Source organism: Paralichthys olivaceus, chromosome 3 (assembly GCF_024713975.1).
Source record: "Paralichthys olivaceus isolate ysfri-2021 chromosome 3, ASM2471397v2, whole genome shotgun sequence".
NCBI lineage: Eukaryota > Metazoa > Chordata > Actinopteri > Pleuronectiformes > Paralichthyidae > Paralichthys > Paralichthys olivaceus.
This window is the reverse complement of record NC_091095.1, coordinates 21,389,497-21,416,856: the sequence shown is the minus strand read 5'-3', so window position 1 is coordinate 21,416,856 and position 27,360 is coordinate 21,389,497. Positions and strand designations below refer to the sequence as shown.

The 27,360-nt window shown below is 40.0% G+C and overlaps 1 protein-coding gene across 2 annotated transcripts; it reads right to left on the bottom strand.

Moving 5' to 3' along the window:
* Window positions 1–811: 811 nt before the first annotated feature.
* Window positions 812–27,360, bottom strand: tmem131 (transmembrane protein 131). Of its 2 annotated transcripts, none has more exons than XM_020081118.2 (41): window positions 26,991–27,360; window positions 24,341–24,402; window positions 24,109–24,149; window positions 21,585–21,653; window positions 20,011–20,131; window positions 17,501–17,617; window positions 17,281–17,403; window positions 17,081–17,161; window positions 16,814–16,964; window positions 16,245–16,301; window positions 16,089–16,150; window positions 15,893–16,001; window positions 14,982–15,090; window positions 14,737–14,890; window positions 14,463–14,633; window positions 13,806–13,916; window positions 13,299–13,433; window positions 12,986–13,090; window positions 12,803–12,889; window positions 12,547–12,699; window positions 12,379–12,454; window positions 10,451–10,574; window positions 10,199–10,337; window positions 9,968–10,077; window positions 9,817–9,889; window positions 9,521–9,672; window positions 9,286–9,428; window positions 8,340–8,526; window positions 6,298–6,483; window positions 6,034–6,189; window positions 4,472–4,911; window positions 4,186–4,370; window positions 3,956–4,086; window positions 3,754–3,872; window positions 3,510–3,665; window positions 3,267–3,408; window positions 2,486–2,601; window positions 2,310–2,391; window positions 2,118–2,221; window positions 1,836–1,987; window positions 812–1,743 (listed from the first exon to the last, which is right to left on the bottom strand). In XM_020081118.2, exons 1-41 carry the CDS (start codon window positions 27,160–27,162, stop codon window positions 1,477–1,479), a joined length of 5,430 nt encoding a protein of 1,809 aa, XP_019936677.1. In that variant the 5' UTR covers window positions 27,163–27,360; the 3' UTR covers window positions 812–1,476. The 2 variants fall into 2 exon arrangements, with proteins under 2 accessions (XP_019936677.1, XP_019936678.1); XM_020081119.2 differs by having other exon boundaries at window positions 10,460–10,574.

The following is a 27,360-nucleotide window of genomic DNA, read 5'->3' as shown; positions in this document are numbered from 1 at the left end:
ACGTCTGCTTGACCTCTGACGGAGACAGTTGTGCTTCTGAGCGGTAACTTTCACATTTAAATATGCAGAATGGCCAACACCTCTTATTTCACAGGATTTCCATATGAACGTAAATAATATAACAAGACTCTACAGCTTATAGACACAAAAAAGGGATGAAACTCAAAATTTACAGTGAAAATTTCAATGAACAATAAGAGACTGCCCTCTTTGTGCTATATATCCTTTTTTTGTAAGAATATGTATTGTTTTATTTTTCCTGATATATATTTAACTGTACTTTCACCATATTTTCTGTGTTGAGCACATATCTGTAATGTTTATTTAGTTATTTAAAAAAGGAACTTGTGTTTTATATACATATTTGTAAATAAATACATTTTGACTCATTCACTTGATCATCGCCTTCATATCAGCACCTCATTAAATCAAGTGAATGACCACTTAAGATCGGACTGAAAACTTGTTTCTGCCCTCTAGTGTTGAGATGCACTTACCACACCAGCCATAGTGTTTTTATCATGAACAAATATGATTTTGATAAGTTCAGTGTGTGACTCAGGGCTTCTTTTAGAGAACTGAGTATTAAGCAATGTTGATGTAAAATATCTATTTACTGAAATGGCACAGACAAAATAGATTCAAACATGTCACCACACAAACACAACTTCAAATGAATGATAGTGTGGGTCTGTGATTGCTGAATGTGTAAACAATGTGAGTGCTGCTCTAAAAGTGTTTCCACTGCCTCCAGTAGCCAAACCGATCAGCTGTTGCACTTGTTAATGGAATAAACAATATGAAAAACTGGTTATTTTGCTGAAATCCTTTATTTAAAGTGGTGTACCATACAAACCTCAGACTTAATTTATTCTTACAGAAGGCTTTGACAGTTTTAGGGCCGAGGCCACTTTAAAATGGGGAACATGAATGTTCATGAAGCTTTCAGGGCTGTTGTTGTTCTGAAGAATCACATTTCAGATTATGAAAGATCTCTGCCGCCAAATTAAAGCCTAGTGCAACGATTTAAATTCAGAAAAATCCAAATTTTACTTTTCAAGAACTTTATAAGAAAACCAATAAGACGCAAAATGATTTTTGAAAACAAAATGTGGTTTAAAACAAGATGTCTGCTCCAACATTAATACTGATCTTTAGAGATTCTGCAGCGTTACCAGCATTTCTATATGAACAAAATGTCTGCTCTGGCATTAGCATACCATGCTATTAACATTTTTAATTTCAGGGGCACCTGTTAAAACAAATCCAAATAAAACATAGCATTTCTGCCCCTAATGAATAAAAAAAACTGCAGAGAACTAAATGGCAGGGTTGGTAACCTATAGCACTGGGCTACCAAGCATTTCAATAACGTTGCTTTCTGCTGGGATTCTCAGATTAAAAAAAGAATTTGATTCAGCGTACAGAGTACATCAAATCCATGACATGCTTCTGTTAAGTGCCGTCAAGTGCTGTTTAATTGCCGTTGTCAGAGGAGCTAGGCCAGGGTTCTGAGCTACGTCTGCTCAGGGTGGGGCGCCACATGCTCCACGGGTTGTAGGTCCGACTCATCTCAGTGGAGGCTGGTGGCGACGGGGCGGAGCTGCTGACCAGATCAGTCAGAGTTGTTGTGTTGGTAGTGGGAGTAAAAGGGTGCAAGGCTGAATCTGCGCTTGTAGACCAAATGGAGCTGCCGAAGGGCGTGGCTGTGGACCAAGGATTGCGGGTATTGCCTAGGAGTGACTAAAAAACAAAACAAGAGAAGAGCTTCACAATAGCAGCATGAACAGGAAGTGGATAAGTGAGCTGCATCAACACTAAATAAGGGATCTTACTGCAGTCGGGGCAGTGGGTGAGCTGGAGCTGCTGGGCCAGGAGTGCAGAGAGTCGGTGCTTGGTATGTCCCAGATGGACGAGGGTACAGGGGTGAACTCGGGCCAGCTTTGCTGAGGCTCAGAAGATTTTGGGAGATTCATTCCACTGAAAACTAAACACAAATCAACACATTACAGTTTAGTCTGAATCCAGCCAGTCAAGCATACACTGGTAGCAGTGTATATCAGTTACTCTCCATTCATCTTTGAGCTCCTAACCGGCCTTTGGGCCACTGTGAATACCTCCTGACAGGTTGAAGGAATTGTTGGGCCCAAAAGCAGAGAATGAGTTGGCAGAATGGTAGTTTGGACTGTTGGCTGTGTCAATGGGACTCCATAATCCAGAACTGTGGGAGGAACGAATACATATATTTAGCTGGGATTGTGTCTTGATGTCATGTGTGGATGTATATATAAGTTGTTTCTTCACGTTACCTGTCAGAGCTGTCACTTTCCACTGATGTCATGTGTGCCAAACTCTTTCCTTGGCTGTCAGTTTTACCTGGGCCAGAGCCGCCTGACGAGACAAGTAAATTGTTATCTCTCTCTCATAAGTAAAGAACACCGTAAGAAGAAGGCATACTCTCAAGTGCCAACTGTTACATATTCACCTGGGCTTTTGTCATAACCAGCAGCTACAGCAGCGAAAGTGGGGTTCCCATTTTTGCCTGGCAGTGGAGTGGCAGGAGACAGTTTATTTCCTGGGGCCTTCTTCTGGTATCCCTCGCTGCAAAAATGTCTGGATTAGTTTTCGCTGTCGATAAAAATAAACTGTACCAAAATAGTACGGTTAATTGGAATAATGAAATCTTTTCAAAGAGTTGGGAAAATTAAGATAAAACAACTCAGCTCTATAACTGAATGAACTCTGAACACATTTGTCAAGCTTTGTCTGCAACACCCAGGTTTGTTGCTGCTCTGTAGGGTGGAGATGAATTTTATAACACAAATCTACCTTCTTCCAAAAACATCCCTCGAATTGTTCATCTCCATGAGGAAGTGCAGTGTCATATTTGGTGTCATTTGGACGTTAGATACATTAATAAATGAATAAACAGGTGAACAGCACTCTGTAATAGTCAGTCCGTGGACCAAGTTGTCTTCTTCTACATCCTCAGATAAACTACAGCAGTAGTACAAGCATTATTTGTATTTAACCATATTGGACTGACAGACATTCACAGCTGCTGCCATGGTGCTGGGGCCACAGTGCCACCAGGCCTGGGACAGACACCAAGGGAGCCATGCACAGCTCCACTAAGTCCACTTCCAGGTTCATTTTGGGTCTTTTCATACATGTTTGTACGTTCACTCGGCACCATAGACTGTTTATAAAAACTCTGCACATAATTTATTAGTGATGTTAGGTTGTGTAAGTGACAGTGTGGATACCTGTTACTGTTGAGGACACTGCTGTAGGTGCCTCGGGACAATAAACTGGGGGAGGTCGGTGGAGGGGAGCAGGGGGCGGATCTCTTCAGGAAAGGGTCAGCGTTTATTGTCTGGAGGGAGATCTGCTGAAGACTATCGGCTTCTGCTTGTGAGGCACAGGACAAAGATCAGCGAGTGTTAGAAAAAGATCGGACAGGGTCAGGGCCACTGGACACGACAGGATGGTTTGAGGTCCTGACTTACGGACGCTGTTTTTCGAAACAGGCACATCCCACTCTGGGGAAGCAAACTCCTTTTCGCCCTCAGAGCTGCTGCTGTGGCCAGGTTCAGGCACAGAACCGCCACCCGACAAGAGTTTGGCCAGCAACGAGGGGCGCCCGTCATCCAGCTTCCCATCAACTGCCAAAACAAACGTTTTTGTGTCACAAACACAGCTCGTATTGCCGCGAAAGGCAAAGTGACAGTATTCAAGCAGAAGAAAACTAACATCTCTGTTTCTGCAGGGGTTTTGTCTTTGGGATGTTGGTGAGAGGGTGGAGAGCTTTGGTTGTGAAGCTCTTACGCTGTTTGTTCTCCAGTGGCGTTATATACGGCAGCTCCAGAGAACTGAGGACAATAGTTATTTGTCAAAATGAGGACAGAAAAACAAACAAAAAAATAATCGCTGCCACTTTTAATCCAAATCAAACCTGGATTTTTCAACTTGGGTCTCTTTCTTCGTGGTTCCTTGTTTCTTGGTTTTGGGCTTGATTAAGAAATTTGAAATTTCTTCTTTCACTTTCCCAGTGGTTACTGTCCTGCCTTTCTTTGTCACTGGTTCCTGAAGGAAATAATGAGACACAGATTTAATTACATTCATATCTTTAGTGGATGCAGAGGAAAGAGTTTCCTTGAGTAGGACTAGGACATTATAATTGACCTCTCTGATGTTTGTCTCCACATCTGGGTTAGAAGTCTCTGTAGTGGTGGAGGAGCTGTCGTCGTTGTCAGCCAGGTTATCTTTAAGCTCATCTCCCTGAGTCTTTCCTGTTGATTTTTTCTCTTTCTCTTCCTTCTTCCTCTGGGCTTTTGTTTTACCCCGCAGCTTCCCTTTGGAATCCACCGCTGCAAACAACATAAGTTCACACATTGAAAACCTGAAAATGATTACACAGACCTCCTGCCCCTTCTACTATCAACTGGTAGAAACAAATGTGTGTGTGTACCTTTGCTTTGTATGGACTGAGAGCTCTGCTCCTGCAGAGCCTCGGCACCGAGTGGCTCTGGGCGGTCGAGGTCGTTGTCCATGGCTCCTACCAGATTGGCATATTCTGGATCTTCAGCGCAGAGGCCTCGCTGAGGCAACGACGACCCAGCTAAGTTTTGACTCTGGAGGTCCAGCTGTTTGGCACCCCGAGCCTTGCGGTTGGTTAGCTGGCAGGCAGCCGGAGGACCTTCTTGGCCTGAGGTTGTGCTTCCTTTGGTCAGCTGGGAGGAAGTAGCTTGCATAATTGAGCGGCCAAAGCCCATCCTGGACCTCTTGTCTTGGCTGTCTGAGTCGGACAGGGTGCGAGTGTTGTTCGGTCGGCCTCCGACCCGCGCTGCTCCGTTGCTGGACGCATATAATCCTCTGGAGTTCTGGGTTGAGTCACTGTAATCGTTCAATCTGAATGTTGACAGAAAGGTCTGTTAAATTTCACTGCAAATGCTGAATCTGCCCTCTGCAGTCACCTCTTCAAAATAACCTTATTTTAACCCCTTGACATGATATTTATCTTTTTGTCATTGATTTTCTCTCAGACCCACAAGCAGAGGATCTCCTGGCATGTCTCTAATTTTTATATAACTTTAAAGTCACATCACTTAAGTGTAAAAGCTGATTTAACACCCTGCATTAATTACACAATATTAATTTATATTTTAAGTTGTGTTTAAAAACACCAAAAAGTTTGAACCTTCCAACTAGAGCCTCTATTCACAATCCAGAACAAAAAGACAAGAGCTGCATTGATAAATTGATTACGTTGATTGATCAGCTATTAAAATAATTGAATAATCTTTGAACTAATTTTTTTATGTAAAAAAGCTTAAAATTTTATGGTTAAAAATTCTAAAATGTGATATTTGTCATGGACAATCTTTGTAGTTTTCTGATGTTTTATAGAGCAAAGAATCCACTGAAAATAATAAAAAATGTAAAAGCTCTAACGACAAAAAATAAGGTTTGTTGTAGAGATATTGTAGATCTGTTGACAACCAGAATTGAAATTGAGATTGTTTTTGAAGTTTAAACCAGCACCATAAGTTTTGCTCGTGCAGCTTTTATCAGTCTGTGGTTTGTCTCTGGAAAAAAGGCAAATGTAAGGAGATGCTGTGCTTAGTGGGTGAAATCACTGCATAGTCTCTCAGACAACCTCAGAATTAACATGTAAAGTAGTCAGTGATAAGGTCCCACTTATGGTTACAGTACCAGACAAAACTAAAACTGTGGGCTGTGAGCCACAGATACTATTGACTTCTCTGTGTGTCGGAGCCCTTTCAACACACAAAGTCGGTTAGACTGATAGAACATTATTTAAAGTCTTTTCAGAGTTAACAACCGACAACCTCGAGCAGCTCCAGTTTAAATGAAATGGTCCAAAATCTTGAATACTTTCAAGATCATCTTAGACCATTTCATTGATAATATAGAGCTTTGTGTAGTAATTGTATGATTAGGCTTCATAAGCCTGTTACTTGATCAGCTTTTGACAAAGATGTGACTCTCTCTTCTCCATGTTACACTTACTTTGAATCACTGTGAATTTGCACAATATCCCTGAGATTAAATGGTCTCCCAGTCTCCAAGCTGGAGTTGGATTCCACAGAAACTCGTCTCTTAAAAGGCTCCCAGATGCTCTGAGCCTCCAGGTAGGCTGTGGCAATCACCAACAGAAACATGGAACTGCAGAGACACGAACACAAGTGCGAACCGTTAGTCAGGTTAAAAAACGTTTTCACTAAACAAAAACAGTTGTCTTGATGTTACAGGTTAATGTAGAGGGACACTTGCCTCATTATTAGAGACACTATGATGTAGAGCTCCAGCTCCCAGCTCGGTCTGGGCAGGGTCTCTGCACACGAAGCTAACATGTGGTAGGGCAAGGAGGCATTCAGCACAAACACGAACTCGGAGCCTCCACATGTCACCAACTTGAGCTCCCTGATCACTCGAGACGAAGTGAAGTCGGGTGTAAACCTGTAAGGAAAGGAGGGGAATGTCTTCTAATTAATTACAGCTACACAAGTGGTGGGTAATTGATCTCTGGGTGTAGTAAGTGTAAAGTGGCTTATTAAACAACTACATAAGTGGTGGCTAGTTGGAGGGTTTGGCAGGTATCTCTGATTCATGAATCATGAGCATCAGGATGAAGTCATTTTCTAAAATGACAATAAAGGACTAGTTCAACAGGGTGTGTAACGTGATTGTTGCCTGTGTGTACGTGTAGCTCTCAATTACCATTTGTCTAGACAAAAACAGTAAATGTCCTTTACTGGGTAACGTGAAACCACTGTTTATGAGGTGAGCTGTGCAACAAACCTGGGAGAGCTGCATTTTTCTCATAATTTTCTAATATTGTCATTTTCAAAACACGTACAGTGTCAAGCCCATAAGTTGGTGCAGTCACAAAGTGAGTTCACCTGTTTGAAGTAAGATGTTCACTCTGATAAAGAAAAATACTGTATTGTAAAGCTGTTTACAGACATGCACTGGACTCTGGATAATCTCCTGATATTCTCCGGAGTTCATATCTGAAAACAGCTAGCATGTAGTTGTTTTCTAAAATAACGATAAGGGACTAGTTCAACAGGGTGTGTAGCAGGACCACTGACTGTATGTACAGTATGTGTAGTTTTCCATTGTTCATGAGGTGCGCTGTGTGTTGCAACAAACCTGTTTAGAAAAGATTGAGAGATGTTGTTGTGTGTTGTTTTTATTAGTTATAAGCTAAAGGACAAGTATTTATTAATAGAAAGAAATACAGGCAGACATTTTGGGACGGTAACTACAGTTACAATTAAAGGTAAAATTAGTAATGGCAACATTCCATTTTGGTGTGTCAGTATTGAGCCCAGCAGTTGTTGTAGGCTTCAGTTGTTATTCCGACTATAAATGGTCAAAATGTCAGCTGTGAGAAAACTCTACGACAAGTGGAAACTTAATAAAAAGTTGCGAGTTGCTTTTGCTCTTAAAACTGAATGAAAATAAAGAGTTTAATTAGGAAAATCTTGAGTTTTGTTTTTCAGCGCACTTTGTTACTAACAGTAATCATTGCATATCGCGCAATATCCAGCTGCAGTCAGATCCAACCACATCATGCTAAATGTAGTGGTTGGGTCTTTTTTTTTTAAAGTAGGTGGGAGTGACAGGAGTTTAAAAAACAAGAATGTAGACAAACAAGAAGAGTTCAGTTCCGCCCAGTTAGTGAATATGTCTTGCCACGTTCCATGGAAATGAATAGGACGCAACAGATGGTGTGACAGCATTTTTTTTCCTCATAAGCCCCACCTATAATCCATCGGACATCGACTGGAATCAGCCGTGACTGTTAATGTACTGGATCACTACTGATGTGTGGCAAAATATTTGGTGGGGGGGTGGTCACGTTATATTCATCTACAGCTAGCACCATGTATTTAATGTTCGACATAGCTTCTGTTAATGTCAGAACTTGGACAAACAGACTGAGTAGTACATCAGAATTGATATGCTATGTGTTGGTGTCACTGAGTAAAGTTTGATTTAAAAAATATGCTGATGAATATTTTTTGGGTAATATTTCTTATTATTTAAAATATATATATATATTTTTTTACTTTTTGGGGATTTCTTCTAATTTGTAAAAGGATAACAAATAAACAGGGAGTGTAAATGTGTCCATCCTTGATACAGGGGGACTTAAAGTGAAAAACAAGACCTGAGGGGAGCAGTCAGAGGCTGCAGAGAAACAGAGAGTCAAGTCATCCTCTTACTGAAGTATTAATAGAGCTTGTGGGTGAATGAGGAGAGGCACGAGCACGCACATGCACACACACGGCAGTGTGTTGACTTACAGTATGATGAGGTCTTTTGAAGCATTTGGCTTAAGTGCAAACTCTTGACAGTTGAGAACTTTGAATCCATATCCTTCACAAGCTTGTCCATTGATTTCTGCCGATTTGATGGTGATCGGGAGCAGACCTGTGTTCTCCACCCTGAAGGTTCTTTTGAGAGTGAAGTTCGGCTCTTTGACTTTTGTCTCTGCAATAAACAAAGGGTAATGATTAATGGAGTAAAAGCTGCAAACGAGAAAATGAGTTGACTCAAAAGGTCATAAATGTATTTGGATTTAGTCTTCTTTTATTTTAGATGCTTGTGGAAATGTATTTCCTCCTTTATTCTGATTAAATAATTTTATGGGAGTAAATATGATTAACTGCAGAGCTGATGCAATATCTATCGAAGGGACTATTCTGTGTTTTAACAGGAAATGCAGCATTTCCTTTATTTTTCTCACTGCAAACTGAATAAGCCGACTTTACTTCCTGTTTTTGTTGCAGCCTCTTTCCTTAGAAGTTCATTCTTTTCTTTCATCTGTATATCAGCAATCTACTATGTTTTAGACATGCCCTTACTCTCCCAGTATCACTTTATGTATTGTATAAACAAAGGACATTATACTAACAACAGCAATCCAAGTGACATTTTAGAATATAGAGACATCATAAGAATACAGTGTATGCCTAATGAGGTGTAGGTAAATCCTGAAAAAGGGTCTCATGTTCCTCTAATATGCGTAGGTTCTGTGTGTACTAATTAAAGTTAAGTTTAAAAAGACTGATCACTGATAAAAATACAGAAAACTTTTCTCTGGTGGCAAGAAGTATAATTCAAAAAAGTAACAGTGTCTTGTACTGATTACTTATGATCTTGTTGTGAATTCCTCGACTTTCTGGTGCTGACAGATTCTTTCTAAGGTCGATGTTCAATGTGACCTGAGCCTCAGAAACACAAACTCACTCTCTGTGCAGTCTTTGAGAAAGGCCTCAGTCATCTTAAACCTCAGCGAGCTGCCTTGTCCCGGAGGTTTCCCTGCAACTTTCAGGCTCTCCGTCGTACCTCGTCCATGAAGTATGATTGTGTCAATCACAGTCAGATTGTTCCTTTACACATTCCCACAAAAAGCACACAACTTTAGAAGATAATCCCCAGTTTACTTTAGGGACTGTTTGGTTAGTTACTCAAGGGCCATTACCTGACTATGAGGAGAGAGGAGACAGTGTGGTTGCTGATGGGAGTGAATCTCACACTGAATGACTTAACTTCACCAGGCAGCAGGAGGAGGTTGTACACAAAGGGTCTGGTTGAGCCCTCTACGAACCCAGAACTGGTCTTTATTAGGGACGTCTGCCAAACAAACAGAGGTTCTGTTAGAGCCAAACACCTTCTATGTGCTGCCTCAGCTACAACAAGACTGTGGTTATTCCAACCAGCTCATTCTCTAAATTCTTGTCTAACAATGAAGTCAACTGTCAATCTTCTAGCACTCACTTGATTTCTGTGCACCTGGAACTCAAGCGTGTTTGTGTCGATGTTGATGTTAGACAAATTTCCTAATGGAAACCTAGGAAATAAAGTTCGTCAGGGTAAGATGAGAGGATAAAGAAGAAAAAATGTGCAGTTATTTGTGGAGATTTCTCACCTGTCAGCTAGTTTTCCAGAAAACACTGAGGGATTGGGTAACAGAGCCAAGGGGAGAACTTGGACATAGACGGGGACGTCTGAAGGATTCTGCAGAATCACCTCCTCGTTCTCCAAAGAAACAAGACAGATTTCCCACCTCAGTTTCAAAAACAGACCTTTAACAACACTTTCAAGAATTCCTGAGTGTGTTTTGACATGTAGTATCAAGAGGTGGATTGATTCTACTCACAGAGGAGCTGTTTGTGTTGGTCAGAGGGAAAGTAATTCGTTGTGAGGAGTTGACCAGTGAGGGCCAGGTCAAGTGAGCGGTAATTTTAGCTTGCACATTTTTTTGAAGGTCTGTGTTGACTTCAAAGATGGCTTCAATCCTTCAGTGAGAAAAGAAACATCTTGTGACATTCTTTAAATGGTTAACCAATGCTGAACAAGTCATTTAACAGTAAAATCTGAAAACCAAAGCCCAACATCACTGACTCCTTACTGTACTAACTTGTGTCCTGTATGTTCTTTCAGCTCTTTCCATCGTCTGAGCAATTTCTGATGAAAATCTACGTCAGCATCCCATATATCCTCCTGTAATGCCATCCCGTGAGGCTTAGACTCAGCTGTGGGAGAAAAAAAAACATTAACATTTAATTTGGACTCCTTAGGCCCATTCAGATGCCATTGCATAAGAGTAGGAGGTGAGGAAGAAACCATTATCTGTGCTAATTTGACACATAGTTCTATATTTTAACCATCACAAAATAAGCCAGACAAACATTTCCACTAGTAGCACTGGTGCTCCATACTGAAAATTTTAGGAGGACGAACACATAATTTAGGCACATTGCAACTGTTCTACTGCTAAATGTTTGGTAATTACATTACATTTCATGTCATTTAGCTGACGCTTTTATCCAAAGCCACTTCCAATTAGTGCATTCAACATCTATCAGGGGCCATTCGGGGCTCAGCATCAGTTCGAGCTGCCAGCCGACCTTCTGGTTGAGGACGACCGCTCTACCCTTCAGTCACAACCGCCCGTAATATTGAGACGATTTACAAAATACAGAAATGTGCTGTTTTTAGTCACAAAGTGAATTGGTGTTTTAAGAGGAGCTTTAAGTGCTGAGAACAAATTAAGTTAAATGGTGCTAACACCAATTTTATTTTTTATTTTTATGTAAACATAAGGTTTGTGGTCTGCTCATAAACAAGTAAACAAGGAACTCCCTGAGGACCACTAGGGCCTGGCACCTCTGAAAGCCAACCCTTGAATTTGGGCATTCTAGCTCTTTTGATTAAATATCGATTTCACTGTACAATACCAATTTTGCTTGGATATGAAAGAAATTCTCAGAGAACTAAATCTGGAAACCTTTCACTTTGTGCATTATTAAAAATAATCAGGTAGGCCTGTCATGACAACATATTTTGTTGGATGATATATTGTCCCAGACATTATTGTGATAAATTATATTATTGTCATAATTATGAAAAAAATAAGATAAATAATATAAACCACACACAACCAAATAAATAAATAAAATGGACTCTGTGGCAGACAAAAATTGCTCTTGAATAAATATTAAGCATTCAGAACAGGGTATATTTAACCAGCTCGTTAAACAGGATGGGATGGTTATGATTTAGATATGATTACGATCATGTATATAGTTATTAATCAGTGGTGTCGGATAATGTATATGGATCCTCGGGTCACTTTAACACTGAGTCCTGGCTGTGCGCCTCACGTCTCGTGTTTACTGAGCGCGATCTGTTTGTGTGATGAGTATTGGTGTTTATTAAAGTTAGCATTTTCAAAATCCTCCTCACTATGTGAAACAAATAAAAATACCTTTTTTGCACTAGCATACTGCTGTGTTTCTCAGCTCTACTTTTGTTCTTAATTATTGTTTACAATTTTAACTTTGGTTAGCTTTACTACAAAAACTAAAACATATTAAAGCAAAACAAATTAAAATATGGTGCAACTCTCACTCAAGAGACTGGGGTTCAACGCCCATAGCTTATTTTTAATTTCTTCATTATTATAATTCTTTGTTAGAAAAGATTTGGTTGTCAAATGGCCACAGGATCCATCCTGTGATGATCAAGAAATAGATATCTAAAAGGCAATTTTTCCACAATTTTTTTTTTTGGAACACAACCAAAGGTCAGTAATCAAAAATGTTTTTGGTTTCAAGCAATGTCACAGTCAGAAAAAAGAAAGAGTTTCTTTTCAAGCAGTATAAAAATCAGATCCTGACATTATATAAAATAAAGGGGGATCATTGAGAAAAAAACTATTACCAACAAGGAAATATGTTAAAAATCACCCCACCTCCTTTAGAGAAATAAATCCACTCTGAATGTGACATTTGAACGTAACACACACTCAAAAGAAAAATAACAAAAAACACTTACATTTAAGCACAAATGGCAGCCCCACATAACAGTGATCACCACACTGCAAGCTGGCATCAAAATAAATATTTGCCACCTGGGAAAAAAAGATGAAGAAATTAAATAAGATCATGTCTTTTAGTACAAATATGGCTAAATCGCTGATTTGGCTCCTTGAAGTGTCACTACCTTGGATTTACGTCTGGGCTCCAGTTCGTCTTTGTTGTTGCGGAGCCGTTTGTAATAAAAACGTATATCTTCTGTCAGGGAGCGGATCTGCTGCAGCCTCACTTTCTGTGTAAAAGAGCTCTGAATGCTGAAGCTCTGATGAACAACTTTACCCTAAAGAGAAAAAAAAACATGCCAAAAGATTTACCCCTCATGTGTTTAACGGAAAGAAACGTTCACACTTTAATGTCTGTTGCTAGTGCTTAATGTTACTCACTGGAAATGAAGGTGGTAAAATGATGTGGTTGGGAGAGCTGTTCAATGTGCCCACTGCAATGAGAGCTTTCACTGGGATGGTTAATATCTGAAGAAAAAGAATAGTTCACGTCAGCATTAGACTGAGAGCTGGTTGTGTATTACAAGAATTACATCAAAACCACATTGACTGGTGATTACCTACCTCATAATCTGTGGTTATGTGTATGGCTCCATCATATGTGCCCTCAAGTGCCTTGGCCACCAGTGTCACTCTGAATGCTGCATAGTAGCCAGATGCTAGTATCACCTTTTCAAAGAGAAAATGTTGAACATTAGTTTTTTTTTGTAATTCTTAAGTACCTCATGGTGCTCTGGAGGAGGTTCTCAACATCAGGAAGCTGTTAGCTGTAAAGTAGCTTGTTTTCTTTCTTCTAACTTGTCAAAGAATATGGACATGTCATTTGTATTGGTGACAATCGTCCCTGAGCTTTGGAGCGACACTGTAAAGGTCTTACCGTTTTGTGATGGGAGGCTGAAGTGTTCTGTAGCTCTCTCAGGCGACTCAGGGCCACTGTTGTGTTTCCCTTCTCTGTCTTCAGCAGCTCCATGGAAAGACTGTCACCTGTAACCAGCCAGGATTTGATCTCCAGCTGGAGAATGGACAGTAGCATGAAGAGAGAAGGACAAAGAAAAACAATCTAGTATTTTTTGCACAGGGACTTTGATTTGTTCTTTTTCACAAATATGTCTTAATCTATGGCATGGATAAGGGGGCACCTGCACGAAGGTCACTCTCACATGCAACATATTCCAAATTAAAGGTAGAAAGACTAAATAAAGCAAGACAGGTTCTCACATGAGAGAAAGAACCTTAACCGAACAGCATATTTAGCAATAAAGAGGAAAGACAATGACTGAACTGTGGCTCATGCCAAGGGAGTTTTCCCCCTTTATAATTGACTTTTCTTCCAGGAGAAACAATTTAGAAATCCTGACGATCATTAGTGGCAGCATCTTTTTACCTCTATAGGATTACTGTTGACAACCACAAATGTGATGCTGCTGGTATCTGTTGCACTGCGGACACCGAAGTCCAGGTGGTTCTCCTTCAGACTGGGAGGCAGGACCAGGGGCTGTTCATGCCAGGTAACAAAGAACAAACACCATGTTACACAAACATATCTTGGCCAAGAAATATGATATTTACTCTGTCCTACAAACAAAACACAGAAACTACATGATGGGTCAAAACTGAGTTAAAACCTGAATTTGAACTCTTGGTATGTGTAATACTAGATAATATAAGGCCATAAATTTGGAGAATATATAATATAATAAATACACACACTGCTGCCCAGGCTGCACTCATTATAGTCCCACTAAACTGTAACAGCCAGCTACACTGCTAGAGCAAGAGTGCTATATCAGGTAAAAGCTAGTGAGATATCCACAGCCAGTCTTATCAAAACTAAATGTACTTATCTATTTTGAATATATTGAGAAGGTAATTCAGATTATTCCACATACCTACATGAGGCAGCAGTTAAAACCAGTAGATCTCAGTGGTTGCCATGTTATGATAAAATAATCAGCCTAGAAAAACTAGTTCCAACCTTTCTACCTGCTATGGTCAGCTAGTCTTAAAACTGCACTTCACTGCATCAGCGGTCAGTGTGTACCTCCAAGAAGCCTGTGTAAGCCCGGACAGGCAGGTGAAACTTTGATGCGTTTGTGATGAGCAGGATGTTGCTGTCTATGTGAATAGATGGTCGGACCGGCCGGAAGAGGAGGGAGAAGATGTACCGTGACTCATGTTGGGGGATGAGGATAGGTGCACTGAAGTTCTGCACCTAAAATAGAAAGAGGAGGTGATGTCATTTTCCTCTCTACACACATGTATAGTTATCTATATAATCAGAATGACTTCCGTTAAATCATTCTACTGGCACTCACATTAAACATGGTTTTGGCCTCTTCGGGCAGGGACACGTTGTGTATCCGAATTGCAAAGTTGAAGGCATTTGTGAGGAAAATGGGTCTGTCCACCGGGTCTACAGGACTGTCCCTGATGTGGAACAATGTCGCTGTGTGGTCAAAGCCCAAGTAGCTGCAAGAAGAGATGACATACCATGTTTTCTCCTATGCAGCATAATACATAAAGGCACCCAGTCTCCATCTACAGCCACAAAATCACTCACCCTTCTAAAACCTCGACCTGGTATGGGATTTCAAGCTTGGAGTAGCTCTTTTCTTTTGCTTTAACGGTTATTTTACCAGAGAACTGATATGGTCTTCTCGCTTTTGAGGCTGCAATAGAAACACATGATAAATAGAGTTGATAAGTGAGCTGCAAAAGGATACGAGGCCCTACAAGAGGAAGTCGTGCGAGACTAAACCAAAAGTGAAAGAAACTGCTGGAGTAAGGACAATGTCAAACTTCGCTGAAAAAGAAAAGACAGTGACTCTAGATGTTTCTGATTTCATATGAATAAACCAGAAGAATTTTAAAGGATGTTGATACAAATAAATCTTTACACACAAAACTTCCTCTTGACTGAGATGATTTTTCTGATTCTGATGATCGGTGAAGAGGAAACTGAATGTTCAAAGGATCATTGTTAAGAGACTGGGTTCAATGGCAAATGTGCATGTCATTGCACTTCCTTAAGACATTTGTATTCCTGTGTGTACAAATCGTGTTGTATAGTTACAAGAGGGTGGCAATGGAAAAAGCGTATGGTAGGTGTAACTTTGTCAAAATTCCACACAAAAAAGAAAAGCAAAAAACTTCATAAAACATCTAGAATCACCGCCTTGAGTTTGTAAGCCTACACCAACAAGTCAAATTGACATTTGTGTTAGGACAAACTTATGTGGAGGAAAGACTTTGAGTGAATTTAATAAGTAGTAAGCACATTTTTACCATAATTACTATATTAATTCAGGAGTTATGGCCAAGGGATGTTCCTATGATACTGAATTCACAAGAAGGTGATGGAAGAATGAACACACATGATTTACAATATGTATGATTCAAGATACTTAACCACACATACATTTGAGGAGAGTAAATGTCAATTATAAGTACTTAAACAAACACAAAACTTACCATCAAAACTAATACTCGCTACTTTGGTATATCTGCTCTCTCCGGCTTTTAGCGTGACTGCTTTGAAATCCACTGTGACTGCTTCATTTGATGGTGTTGTGCGTACACTCTGTAAATTATAATGAAAGGAGTGAGCCGCATGAGGTCAGATAACAATTTAACTAATGGATTTTTTAAGTTTTCCAAGGAAACCTACTGTGATTGGAACATCTTTTGTTCCTGAATTTAATAGGTGTAGATTCAGCAGTTTTGGACGATCTGTAATAAAATGCAAATGGGAAAAGATAATCAGCAAAGGAAGTCGAGAAAACACTATGTTATTGAAAACTGCAAAATGTAGCTTTTTCTGTACCTTGTGAACGCAGTGTACCAAAGTCAAGCATCTCTGTGGAGGAGTATATACCAGGGGCTGCAGGGAGTGAACAAAAATAAAATATCAAAGCTGAAATACAGATAAAATGTAACAGAGTTAAAGACAATGTGCCTCATTCACCAATACAAATATAAATTTTTTCTTAAATAGTTTTCTAAGAGATGCTTTTTAAGTTTTCTGGAGCCGCATTCACGCCTGGATTACAGCAGACATTTAGGCTAAAAACATGGTGTAATGACCTTGTTTCAAGTAGAATTTGAATGTCGGGGTTTAAGGGCACTTGATGACACAGCAGGAGCAATATGGAGGCATTTTATGTTTTTATTACGTCCGAAGAATTGATCACCATTTACTTCAATTGTATTGGATTTGGCTGCAACGCTGTTTACCCCTGAGACTCCAAAAGTGTTGTGTGGACTCAAACACTTCACCCACCCCTCCATCGGCATAGTGGTGAGGAGATAATGAGTGAATTTTCATTTTTCAGTGAACAATCCCTTTAAGAACGGTTGGTGAATGAGGCCCAATGTCCTGTAAGTAAAACACACCTGACGTGACCTCCACCTCAACAGGCAGGATGATGAACTGGTCCTCGTTGGGGGCATTGGTTTTGATTCTGATGAAAGCCGTGTGGTTGTCTGCATCTCTCGATGAGAAGCTTGCTCTCATCACCCCCTTTGTCTCAAAAGGAGGAATCTCCTGAAGACAGAAGATCAGCATGGGTGACCTGGTCTCCACTGTCTGTCACCAGCTATTGTCTTCAAATCAAAAGCTCAGGAAGGATAAACAACAGGAAGCTGTGACATGAAACTCACCCATAGTTTTCCAGTGCCTCCTTGTTGACCCGTGGGAAGCTCCAGATGTAGATCCCCACCACTGGAGTACATCTCAACAACCTGGAGCAGAGCAGGGAAAAGCCACACACCCAGACAAGGCAAATCAATCTAACTGTATATAACAATAACTCAAACAGATGCAAATATAACCATCAGGGAGTCTCATTTCTCCAGGTTACCTGCAGTGGTTCACTGTATGGGTTGTGGATGTGTATTAGAGGTGAAAAGCTGCTGTTTACTGGGACTCGAGCCCCAATGAAGGGCCGCAGTCTGTAGGGGTTTGGGATGCCGACCCCAAAAACCTTCCAGACAGAGAAGGAAAGAAAAGGATATGTTAGTAACACTTATGATAATAAAAAATAAAAAAATTCTTCAAAAAATGCAAATTCAAGTCTGTACCTGGTATGTAAACACTCCATGATGTGATGTATTAATAAATAAAGTGTTTTCAACATTCCCAACCACTCGAGCGAGAAACACCACATCAAATGATGTGTTCCCTCCTGGTGGAATTATCTGTTGAGAGAACAGATGACACACACACAGACCAAAATAAAATATGGTTAAACATTTTTTAACAAAGAGCAGATTATGGCTTCTTAGAGTAACTCACACATGTACTGACCCCAGAACAACTTGGCTAATAAGCACAAAGATCTTAACACTCATCCACAACACCTGACCTAAAAGGTCACTGCTAGGAAAACATAACAGCTACACTCTAACTTTAGCATTTCCGTGGTGACTGTCGTAGCAAGTGGTGTCTGTTCTAGAGTTTTTGCTGGAGATACCTCTGAATTCTTTCCTGCCAATTCATACCAACATGAACAAGCTACAGAAAAAAGGGAGAATCTTATTCGATCTTGGTATATACACAACACAACAACCTAAGGCCTCCTGTCCTCCATCACATCTACATGTTGTCCACCGATGTAACAGAACAAATCTTTCTGCGTCATCTTCCCTGTTACAAAATATTCAGTGTCAAACATGCAGATAGTGAAAGGAGCGAGAGGCCGGTGGAATTAAGAAAACCTTGAAACACATCTACTTCAGCGCGAGAAACTCACTGCTCAGTAGATTAAGACTTGGAAATGCTGAAGTAAAAAGATAAAAGTATTTCTCTCAGAATTCTTATTGGGCAAAAACTGTAACATGACGCTGTTAGTTTATAAACTCAGTGGGGTCAGTCAGGGATCTTCATTTTCGTGAAACATACATATCAACAACAGGTTTAATTTGAGAAATGTCATATAAGCTATGTCTCAATTCAGGGGCTGCAATCTTCAGACACTGCATTTGAAGACTGATTGCGTCAAAGCAGCACAACTAGGCTGTCCCATTTCAAAGGCTCTCTCTAATGCGGCCGACAAAGAGTTTATCCCGGTTCCAAAAGGTGGATTTTCCCCTGCCAAACCTCTACCAGGATTCAATGCGCTTCAAAACATTTTTCGTTGCTTTAGTTCTACACATCAACGCGTACATGGGTTACAAAACCCAAGAGGCATTAAAACTTTCTCATTGTGCTCAACAAGCTAGTGATGCTTATATCGGAAATCCTTACTCTTCACTCTGCTCCTTAAAACGTATTGCTCTGGTTGCAGTGAAATAACTGAAGGCAAATCAGATAAGCAGCATTTTATCTTCCATGAAAAATTGCAACTAAAAGGTTTTGCTGGAAATGTGATCTTGTCCACACTAATATACAAAGCCTTTATACAGACACATCCCATGACAGAGGACTAGAGACCTTTTGTTGTTATCCTCCGAACTGCACTGACTTATTTTCCACTTGATGTCTTTTTGAACTAGACTCTGTGTCCTGCAGTTTAATTTATTTTTACATTGAACACATTTTGTAAGAAAGAATGAACACATTTCTTCATAGTGACATTTCTGATTTAGTTTTCCCCTCAGTATGATTTTTCCTCTCTTGGTGTACAGTTTGTCAGTTTCCACAGTTGCAATGTGTCTGTGAATGGGTGAATGGCAAATTAGGATGCTTCTCCAAATGTCCTAGTTTTACATGTGTATATAAATATGTGGAAAAAGAATACCGCACACATGTCCCGTATTACAACTTCTTGGGGAATGTATTGGTCAAAACGACACAATGTCCTTGCCTCACTTAAACACGTATGCTATTTTTTCCGTGACAGAACAGGCTTTTTCTGTAAAGGGAGTCTTCACATGCAGCACAGAAAACATGATTTATTTTCAAATATGTCTACATGAGAAACTATATTTTGAAAAAGTATCAGATAACCGCAAACAACAAATTAGTAAAAAGCCAAGTTCTATGTACTGGGGCCTTCCCCTCAATGAATCCTGAAATATGGTCCTTCCTATGGAGTTATTTTGGACTCACCCTATTGAGACACTGCATCCTGCGTGTTAAATGGCAATTTACGCAATTTATACTTTAATAGCACTTACATGCTTGACATCCCTTGATATTATTGTTGTTTACTTTTCCTAGTTCACTGTTTTAGCACTAACTCATCTTGAGTTCATTGGTGTGGTCACATGTTTAAGTGGCTCATGTGATTTACATCAGAACTCCCCACATTATTGTAAGTGTCTAAATGCAGCTGATTACTTGTTTGTTGTTCATAAATGAAGGAGATCCCAGACTACTTGAGGTTACTCTAGTTTAAAGCAAATAAAAACAAGAAAACACTGCCTGAGGAGCAGGATGCACTGTGTGTCTTGACCTGTAGTTAGTTTACAATGAATATACCATTTATTAATTAATGTTTAAAATGTCTTATGAAGCATGATGATTCAATAACATGGTGCCATTAACACATGCCATGTGGAACTGTTTTTCTTTCTTGGACAAGATTTGACAATTTAGCTGGTGACAAAAATCATTTTAAAAAGTACGTTTTAAAATTATTTATACTTACCCTATTCTGGAAAAAGGATGCATGGAAATGTGCTGTTGTTGCTGATATTGATATCAAACTAATTTCTTCTGAGCTAGGATTATGTAAATAAACTTTCTCCATTTTTGGCATTCCAACCGGCCTGTAAAGGAGGGTAAAAAAACATTTGTAAGAGCAACAAAAACAGCAGTGCATTTAAAGAAATGAATCAAAGAGGAACCATGTTGGATATCTGATATTAACAGACAATAATAACATTTTCACGCATGAAATATGAACGTTTACATTAAGATCAAAACTGAGATTAAAGTTAAATATTAAAAAGTCAAATACATGAGATATTTTCTAACATAGCAGAAAAGAGGAAGTAAGGAAGAAAATGTCAAGAGGGACCAGTAGGGTTATGTGCGTCATAAAGGTTGCTATACAAAGTTTTTCAAAATCCCTGTGGGGCCACTCAACAATTGTGATTCATGACAAACTCGATGTTCCTCTTAACGACTATCTGTAAATTCTGCATTTGATTTAAAAAGGACCACAGTGGTGGTTTTGCATGTTATAACCCATCAGCTGCAGATATTGTACTTTGCGCTGCTGCCAATGGTTGCTTTCATTTCAATGTGGTGTGAAAATACGAAGGGACTTGGAACTTGGGGAGTTTTTACAAACTTCCCTACTGCAAATAGAGAAGCATGATGAATAACTGGCTTGAAAATAAAAGCCAATTCATTTTCACAGTGATATGTTACTTCTGACTCAATTAAATAAATGCTGAAATATCACCTGTATTTTCAACAAAGTGGATAAAGAAGCGTGTGGTTCCCTCAGCACATTGTCATCTTAACATCTTTTACATTGCATCTGAAGTTGAGCTTCTGTTAATGGGCTGTTATATTGACCAGGCTAATTCAAATCCTGCCATCTTTGGTGAATTGGTGACAGGGTAAGAAGAATTTTACAAGGTTTCATTTTCATGTGCTTCAAACCTTCACAACTGATAAGTGGCTCGTTTATTGTTGTTGCTGTCAGCAGCTTGGTTCCTTACTTGTGCCCAAGCCTCTCTAAATGCTACTGAATTTTTTGCACTCTGCTCCCTGCAAATGTACTGTAGGCTGCACTTCAGGCAGGGACATACTACATGGGTGTGCACCTACTGTCACGAGTGGAATGTGTGCTAATAAGTAGAGCAAGGTGAAGCAAGTTCTACAAAAAATGTGTTCGACTGCATTCCATAGATGGCTCAAATACTTCCTGTCTTCTATTTATTATTGACCAGCTAAGGTCCGTCGCTCCAGAGTAACTCAAAAGTTTTATTTATATGGATCATATCCAGCTGCCCTGACGGACATGACAGCAGTCTGTCAACTGTCGAACTGGGAAATGTTGTTTAGTAATAATACAATTATGCTTTCAATTATATTTAAGAAAAACATTCCCTGCATATAAACCTTCAGTATAATCTCTTGATCTCAATAAAATCAACTTGAAAATTATTAAGAGCAGCAGAGTGTGTCACATAATGAGAACTGATATCAAAGCACGGATGACGCAGACACAAAATAGTCAAATCATGTAGATAACAAAGGCACACTCACTGTTCATGAAAATCCAACATTGGAGGTTCAAATCGTATAGGTCGGCAGTTCCCGCGGTGCGGGGACGTGCTGAAAAAGACAGGAACACATGACAGCAGCAGCAAGCTAGGAAAAATACTATCCATGGTTGTGTGCGTTTTAAACACAAGCAGACACCACAGTCTGCATCCTGGCCTTTTTTTCTACAAAGCTAGTCATTGGACCACTCCTGACTGCGGTCCACTTTTTCCATATGTAAAACCTCTGTGAAAATCCATTAACAGAAATTACAGGTGGGGTAAAAGCTGCATCTCTTCTTGTCACCTTTAGAGAGCTGTCTCCCTCACACAAAGGCAACAACTTTTGAGCATCGGTTGCTCTCGCCTAGTTGTAGCACACAGGCATAACTCACCAAACCTGTTCAACAACAGGTGTATCATACATTAAACAAGGCACAAGAGAGTCAACTCCTCTTTGATGAAACACAACTGTGTAATGAGAGCCTTAAAAAAATCTCCCCTGAAAAGAGGAGTTCATCGCCAATTTAGGTGTGGTGCATAGCTGGGCTTTGACTCATTTTATGGTAGAAAAGCAAACACCTTTATGTCATGTGTATTCTTTTTACCCAGAATATAGCAAAACTATTTATGGAAATTACAAAAGATATGAAATGTTCAATTCTCCAATTTATTTTTGCACAAGAATAAATGCAAATGTTCCCAAAATCATCCCTTTCTACTTCACTCACAAGTAATTACTCTAACATCACCCTAGAGTCACACAATTTAGCAGGGATCAATTTCACCTATTTACTACCAAGCCTAACATGTACAGGGGGAGACAATGGTGGAGCTCGCAATAGATGGGGTGGATTTCCATCCCCTGAGGTGCACAGCAATCCAAACCGAATCCCCGGCCATGCAGAGTTCCTCTGGGATAATCTGTCATCTACAGCTTGCTGTCCCGTTTCTCATTTATATAACTACTACCAAAATTCTTGTGGGATTAAGGATTCAGATGGATCCTGGCTGTGAATTCTATGCAGCCTTTTGCTCGCTGCTTCAGAGCTAATGTGTTGAATGTCAGAGTGTAATTGGAGTAGCCGAGGAGATCATGGGGAGGGCAGTGCCTCTTGGCCTCAGGATCTGCATATGTCCAGTGTCAGGGTAACATTAAGACAACTAGTACATGAAACAAGTGATGTGAAAGCATTTCTGTGGAAGTGACAAGGGTGTTGAAAAGAGTGTCATAAAAGAGGAGCATATTGAGCAATACAGAGGACATAATTAACAAAAAAGGAATCTCAAACATGACACACAAAATGAGGAAATTGAACGGTTAAAAAGTCTCACACAACACAGTCAAACTGCAAAATACCTCCCCCCTAACTCGAGGGAGTGGTCATGCAATGCCTGGGCAAGATAACCCTTTTATGGTTCAGAACGTTGTACTGTTTAAATAGTAAAGGTTTGCTGTATGTTGCACCCAGACAAAACACATGTGAAAAATTAAAGAGGTAAGAGGAGGGCTTATGACATGTGGAGGCTATAAAATATGATGAGAAAGGTTTATTTTATAAAGACACATATAAATGTCTTTTCTGATGTTTGTCTGAGACTGACAATAAAAAGCAGACAATAACTTCACTGAAGAACTATCCTCTCCGACGTGTTGGTGTCTGCATTAGAGGCACTGAAGCAATCTTGACTGGGAGGTAACATGACCTAACCATGAACACTTGTCAGTACATGAGGTGAGGCAGTACTCAAACAAACAACAACCATCTGCCTGTCTGCTCTACTCTCAGCCTTGTCCAGTTAGCCTGCGTTAGCCTGTTATGCTCCACTTAGCTGTAGCAGGACAATTGCTGGTCTGACTGGACCACAGGTGAAACAAACTGAATAGTTTCCCTGATGTCTGCCATCACTAACAGCACATGTTTCAGAGTAGATGCAGTCTTGTCTTGATGCTCAAGTTCTTATTTTTGGGTGTTAACTGATACTTTGCTGCAAACCAGACATTCTGAAATTCCTACTTTGGTTGATTAGGCTTGACAAAATAACTGTTTGTGTTTGTTCATATGACCATGATAACTGATAATGCATTTACCAATTTGTTACAGTACAATATTTGCTACTTCTCTTGTTGTTAAAGATGGGAAAATAATAAAGTGTACTACTATTGTTTTGCCATGTAAATGGTAAATGGTTGTATTTATATAGCGCTTTTCTAGTCTTGAAGACCACTCAAAGCGCTTAACACTACAGTTTTCCATTCACCCATTCACACACACATTCATACATAGAGTGCTTCTATAGCCAGCACTTTTTGTTAGTGTCAGCTCAGGTCAACAATTCCTCAGGCTATACTGAAAATGCCAACCGTATATATGCTTTTCGGGTACAGCGCAGGTACATTGAAGATGAATAACAACAGCACCTGTCTACCTGACTACACCCTATCTAAGACACGTGACACTTAAACACAAACATCTGAACAGGCTGCAAGAGTGGAAGGTATTTCTAAATGAAAAATGAAAACGTACCTTTGTTGATGATATAAACTAAAATCAATGTCAGATTCTGCCTGTAAAAACCGAGAAATACAGAAAGTTATTGTTTAAACGTGAGTGACACGAGGGCTGGCAAATTGCAATTTGAACATCAAGTAAATGACCGAATTTTTGTTCTGTAATGTTTGACATTTACGTGAGAATAGTACACACTTTACTGGAAACAATAAGAGGGGGAAAAGTATCTTTGAGTGAGTTAACTTACCTGTAAAAGGCTTCCTTCCCCAAAATGTAGAACTTCTAGAATTGTGTCTGACTGAATGAATGCTGTAAAAAAACACAAGGGAAAATCTTTTCAGTTTCTCAACCTTTATCATCATTGAAAAATAACCATTTGTTGATAATTTGAGTGTATAGTATTTTACATAAGCATTTTACAAATATATTTTTATAAAATGATGCTGTTCATTTGTTTGAAGCGTTTTGCATTGCAAAAACAGACACCTATTTTAGATGGTACAATATCAGAAATCAGGTTGGATAGAAGCAGGCAATAGTTCAAATAGTACAGAAAAAGTGTGAAGAAATTCTAATATATTTTATTGTCAGGTAAAATGAATAATAAAAAAAACTCCTCCCAAATCTCAAAAGGGAAGGTCGTATGTTTGCAGTCATCATATCTTCCTGAACTACAGAGTAATATACTGGTCAAGATAACTCTCGGCTTGAACTTTAATCCCTTGTACTTACAGTGCAGACAAGAGTTAGCTGCTACACATAGTGTAGAAGTGTGGCTGTTCCAAAACTTCCACAATGAACACATAACATACACATCTATTTCCAGACATCACACGGTCTCAGTCAATCAGGCTTTTTTGTGTAAAAGGCTTGGCTCAAATTGTCTCTCATAGAAAGGAGGAGCTCAAGTCAGTACATCCAAGTATTATTAAGCTGTATTAAAAAGGCAGTAATGACATTATCATCACCAGGACTTACAGGACCGGATGTTTCTCTGAGTATGAATCTACAAACTCTAAAACAAAACATACTACTTATCATTTATTATGCTTTCTCTTTGCTGAGAAGCTTTCCACACCATTAATGCCCCCCTGCTTGTTTCTCAGATATGCATCCGACAAAGAACACGTTAGACCTCTTCTGCCATGAATTAGCTTTCGCTTTTTTAGAATAAATTTGCATTTGCAATTTTATATGTTTCTCTACTCTTTAGTGTACATATGCAGAGAAAAAAAATTCTAATGTACATACAGTGAACCATACAAGACAAAAAAAAAAGGTGTGATGGAACTTAAACTAGACCAGAGCACTTGATGCAAGCTCACACAAGCAAAACTTTACTTTTACATCACTTTGAATGAATACTTCCATTGTTGCACAGTATTTGCATCAAGGCAAACACAAACAAATCATAAGAGTGGCATCATCATACAAGCTTCATTACCTTGAAAATTATGAGAATAGAGTGTAAATGGAAAACAATGCATCTCAAAATAAACTGTGTACAACCACTATTCATAAAAAACATTACTAACGTAAAAAACGGCTTTAACAAATGTTGTCGATGCAGGGACACTAAAATTGGACAAACTGAAAGGAAATGTGAGATTTAATCATCTCTTCCATGTGTCACTTCTCTTGGCATGGACCCGAGTAAATCTGCACATATTTGAAATAGTGAAGCCTGATTATGAGTGATCTAGTTAAACCCTGACTGGGGCTTGGTAGTTTCTGTGGTATTGTCAGTGTTGATGTTGGCGGATGGATGACAAAATTGGACTGTGGTGCAAGTTTCAGGAAACCAGTGTAAACGACTTAAAGGTTCAGTGCGTAGGATTTTGTGACTTCATCTAGTGGTGAAGTTGCAGCTGAATACCCCTGACCTCACCCTCCCCTTCCAAACATGAGAGAGAGCCTGTGGCTCCAAAGATATTTCGTTTGTCTCGTTTGGACTACTGTAGAAATAACATGGCGGCCTCCACAGAGGACCTGCTCCCGATGTAAATATAAAGTATTTAAGTATAAACGGCCCGGTCTAGGGGAAAGAAAAAAACAATTTGTACAATTTATATGAAACAATTTAGTGAAAACAGCACTGGGATTATTTTGTATTCATTTTCTGCCAGTAGATCCCTTTCACCTGAATCGCACACACTGGACCTTTAAAGACACCAGGCACGTTTTTAAAGTTGCCACAGCTTTTCTCGGACGTGGACTGCAGCTGCCCACTAACGACGGGTACACTGGATGTGACAGCTGGACGCCTCGGTCACACTGGATAAATAACACACGGTTGGTCGGTACCAAGCTGGAGCCAAGGAAGGGTCAAATCATATCGCTGAGCCACGTTTACAAATAACTGTCATCTGACGGTTTCAAACATTTCCTCCACTGACGCCAGCATGAGGAAGTAATGTTAGGTGGGCTGTGTGCCACACAGTTCTCAGTAAGGTTCTCTATTTCGACATCTCTTCATTTGCATGCATTAACATCACACAGATCCAAGCTAACATTAGTATTAGCCACTGTGCTAAAGCTGCTCTTCCCCCGTCTCTGCCCTGTGCTGTTTTGTTTGCTAGGCAGTGTTAGCCCAACTTAGCCATATATGGACGGGATAAAATGACATGACAACAAGCTACACACGAAGCTAGCGTTCACTGTAACGTTAAAGGCCACATAGAGCTAACTAACGCAACGCAATGTCAGCCCACCCCAGCCTTTAATGAAATTATGCTAATAGTGAAATTAATTTGGCAGGGCTGGAGTTAATGTTAGCGAGGTAGCGGACAAGCTGTGATAAAGTTGACCCGTTGAGGTAACCTCAACCGACACTTGGTGGAAAATGCCTGCGGAAGTTAGCGCTAGCTAATGCGGACGTCGCCAGCTAAGTTACAAACCTTGTTTATTCGCCCGCGTCGCGTGGATAAAAGCAATAAATAGAATCCTGAATAATCCGACACACGGGGCTCTTCTTCCTCTGTCAGACAGGCGACAGCTCGGGACTCTTTCTTCACTCGCCATGCTGCAAATCTGTCGGTTACGATAACAACCGAGCGGGTGCGCGGACATGCCCGTGTAAACCTCTGCTGACTCTGTCAATCATAGCCGCTCAGAAACACTGCAGCTCAGCGGCAGCAGCGACTAACTGAGTCCTGAGAGGAGGCTGTGGCCTGCGTCTTCTTCTCTTCCTCTTCCGCTGCCTGCGTGACGCGGCACAGCGCGGCGAGCTGCTGCTGCCTGCTGCAGCGGAGGCAGCGAGACCCAGCG

Coding starts and splice junctions, on each gene's coding strand:
- tmem131 (XM_020081118.2), bottom strand. CDS start 27,162: ATGTCCGCGCACCCGCTCGGTTGTTATCGTAACCGACAGATTTGCAGC. Junction 9,673..9,816: donor TCCAGGTGCACAGAAATCAA/GTGAGTGCTAGA, acceptor TTTGTTTGGCAG/ACGTCCCTAATAAAGACCAG. Junction 6,190..6,297: donor ATAGTGTCTCTAATAATGAG/GCAAGTGTCCCT, acceptor GTGTCTCTGCAG/TTCCATGTTTCTGTTGGTGA.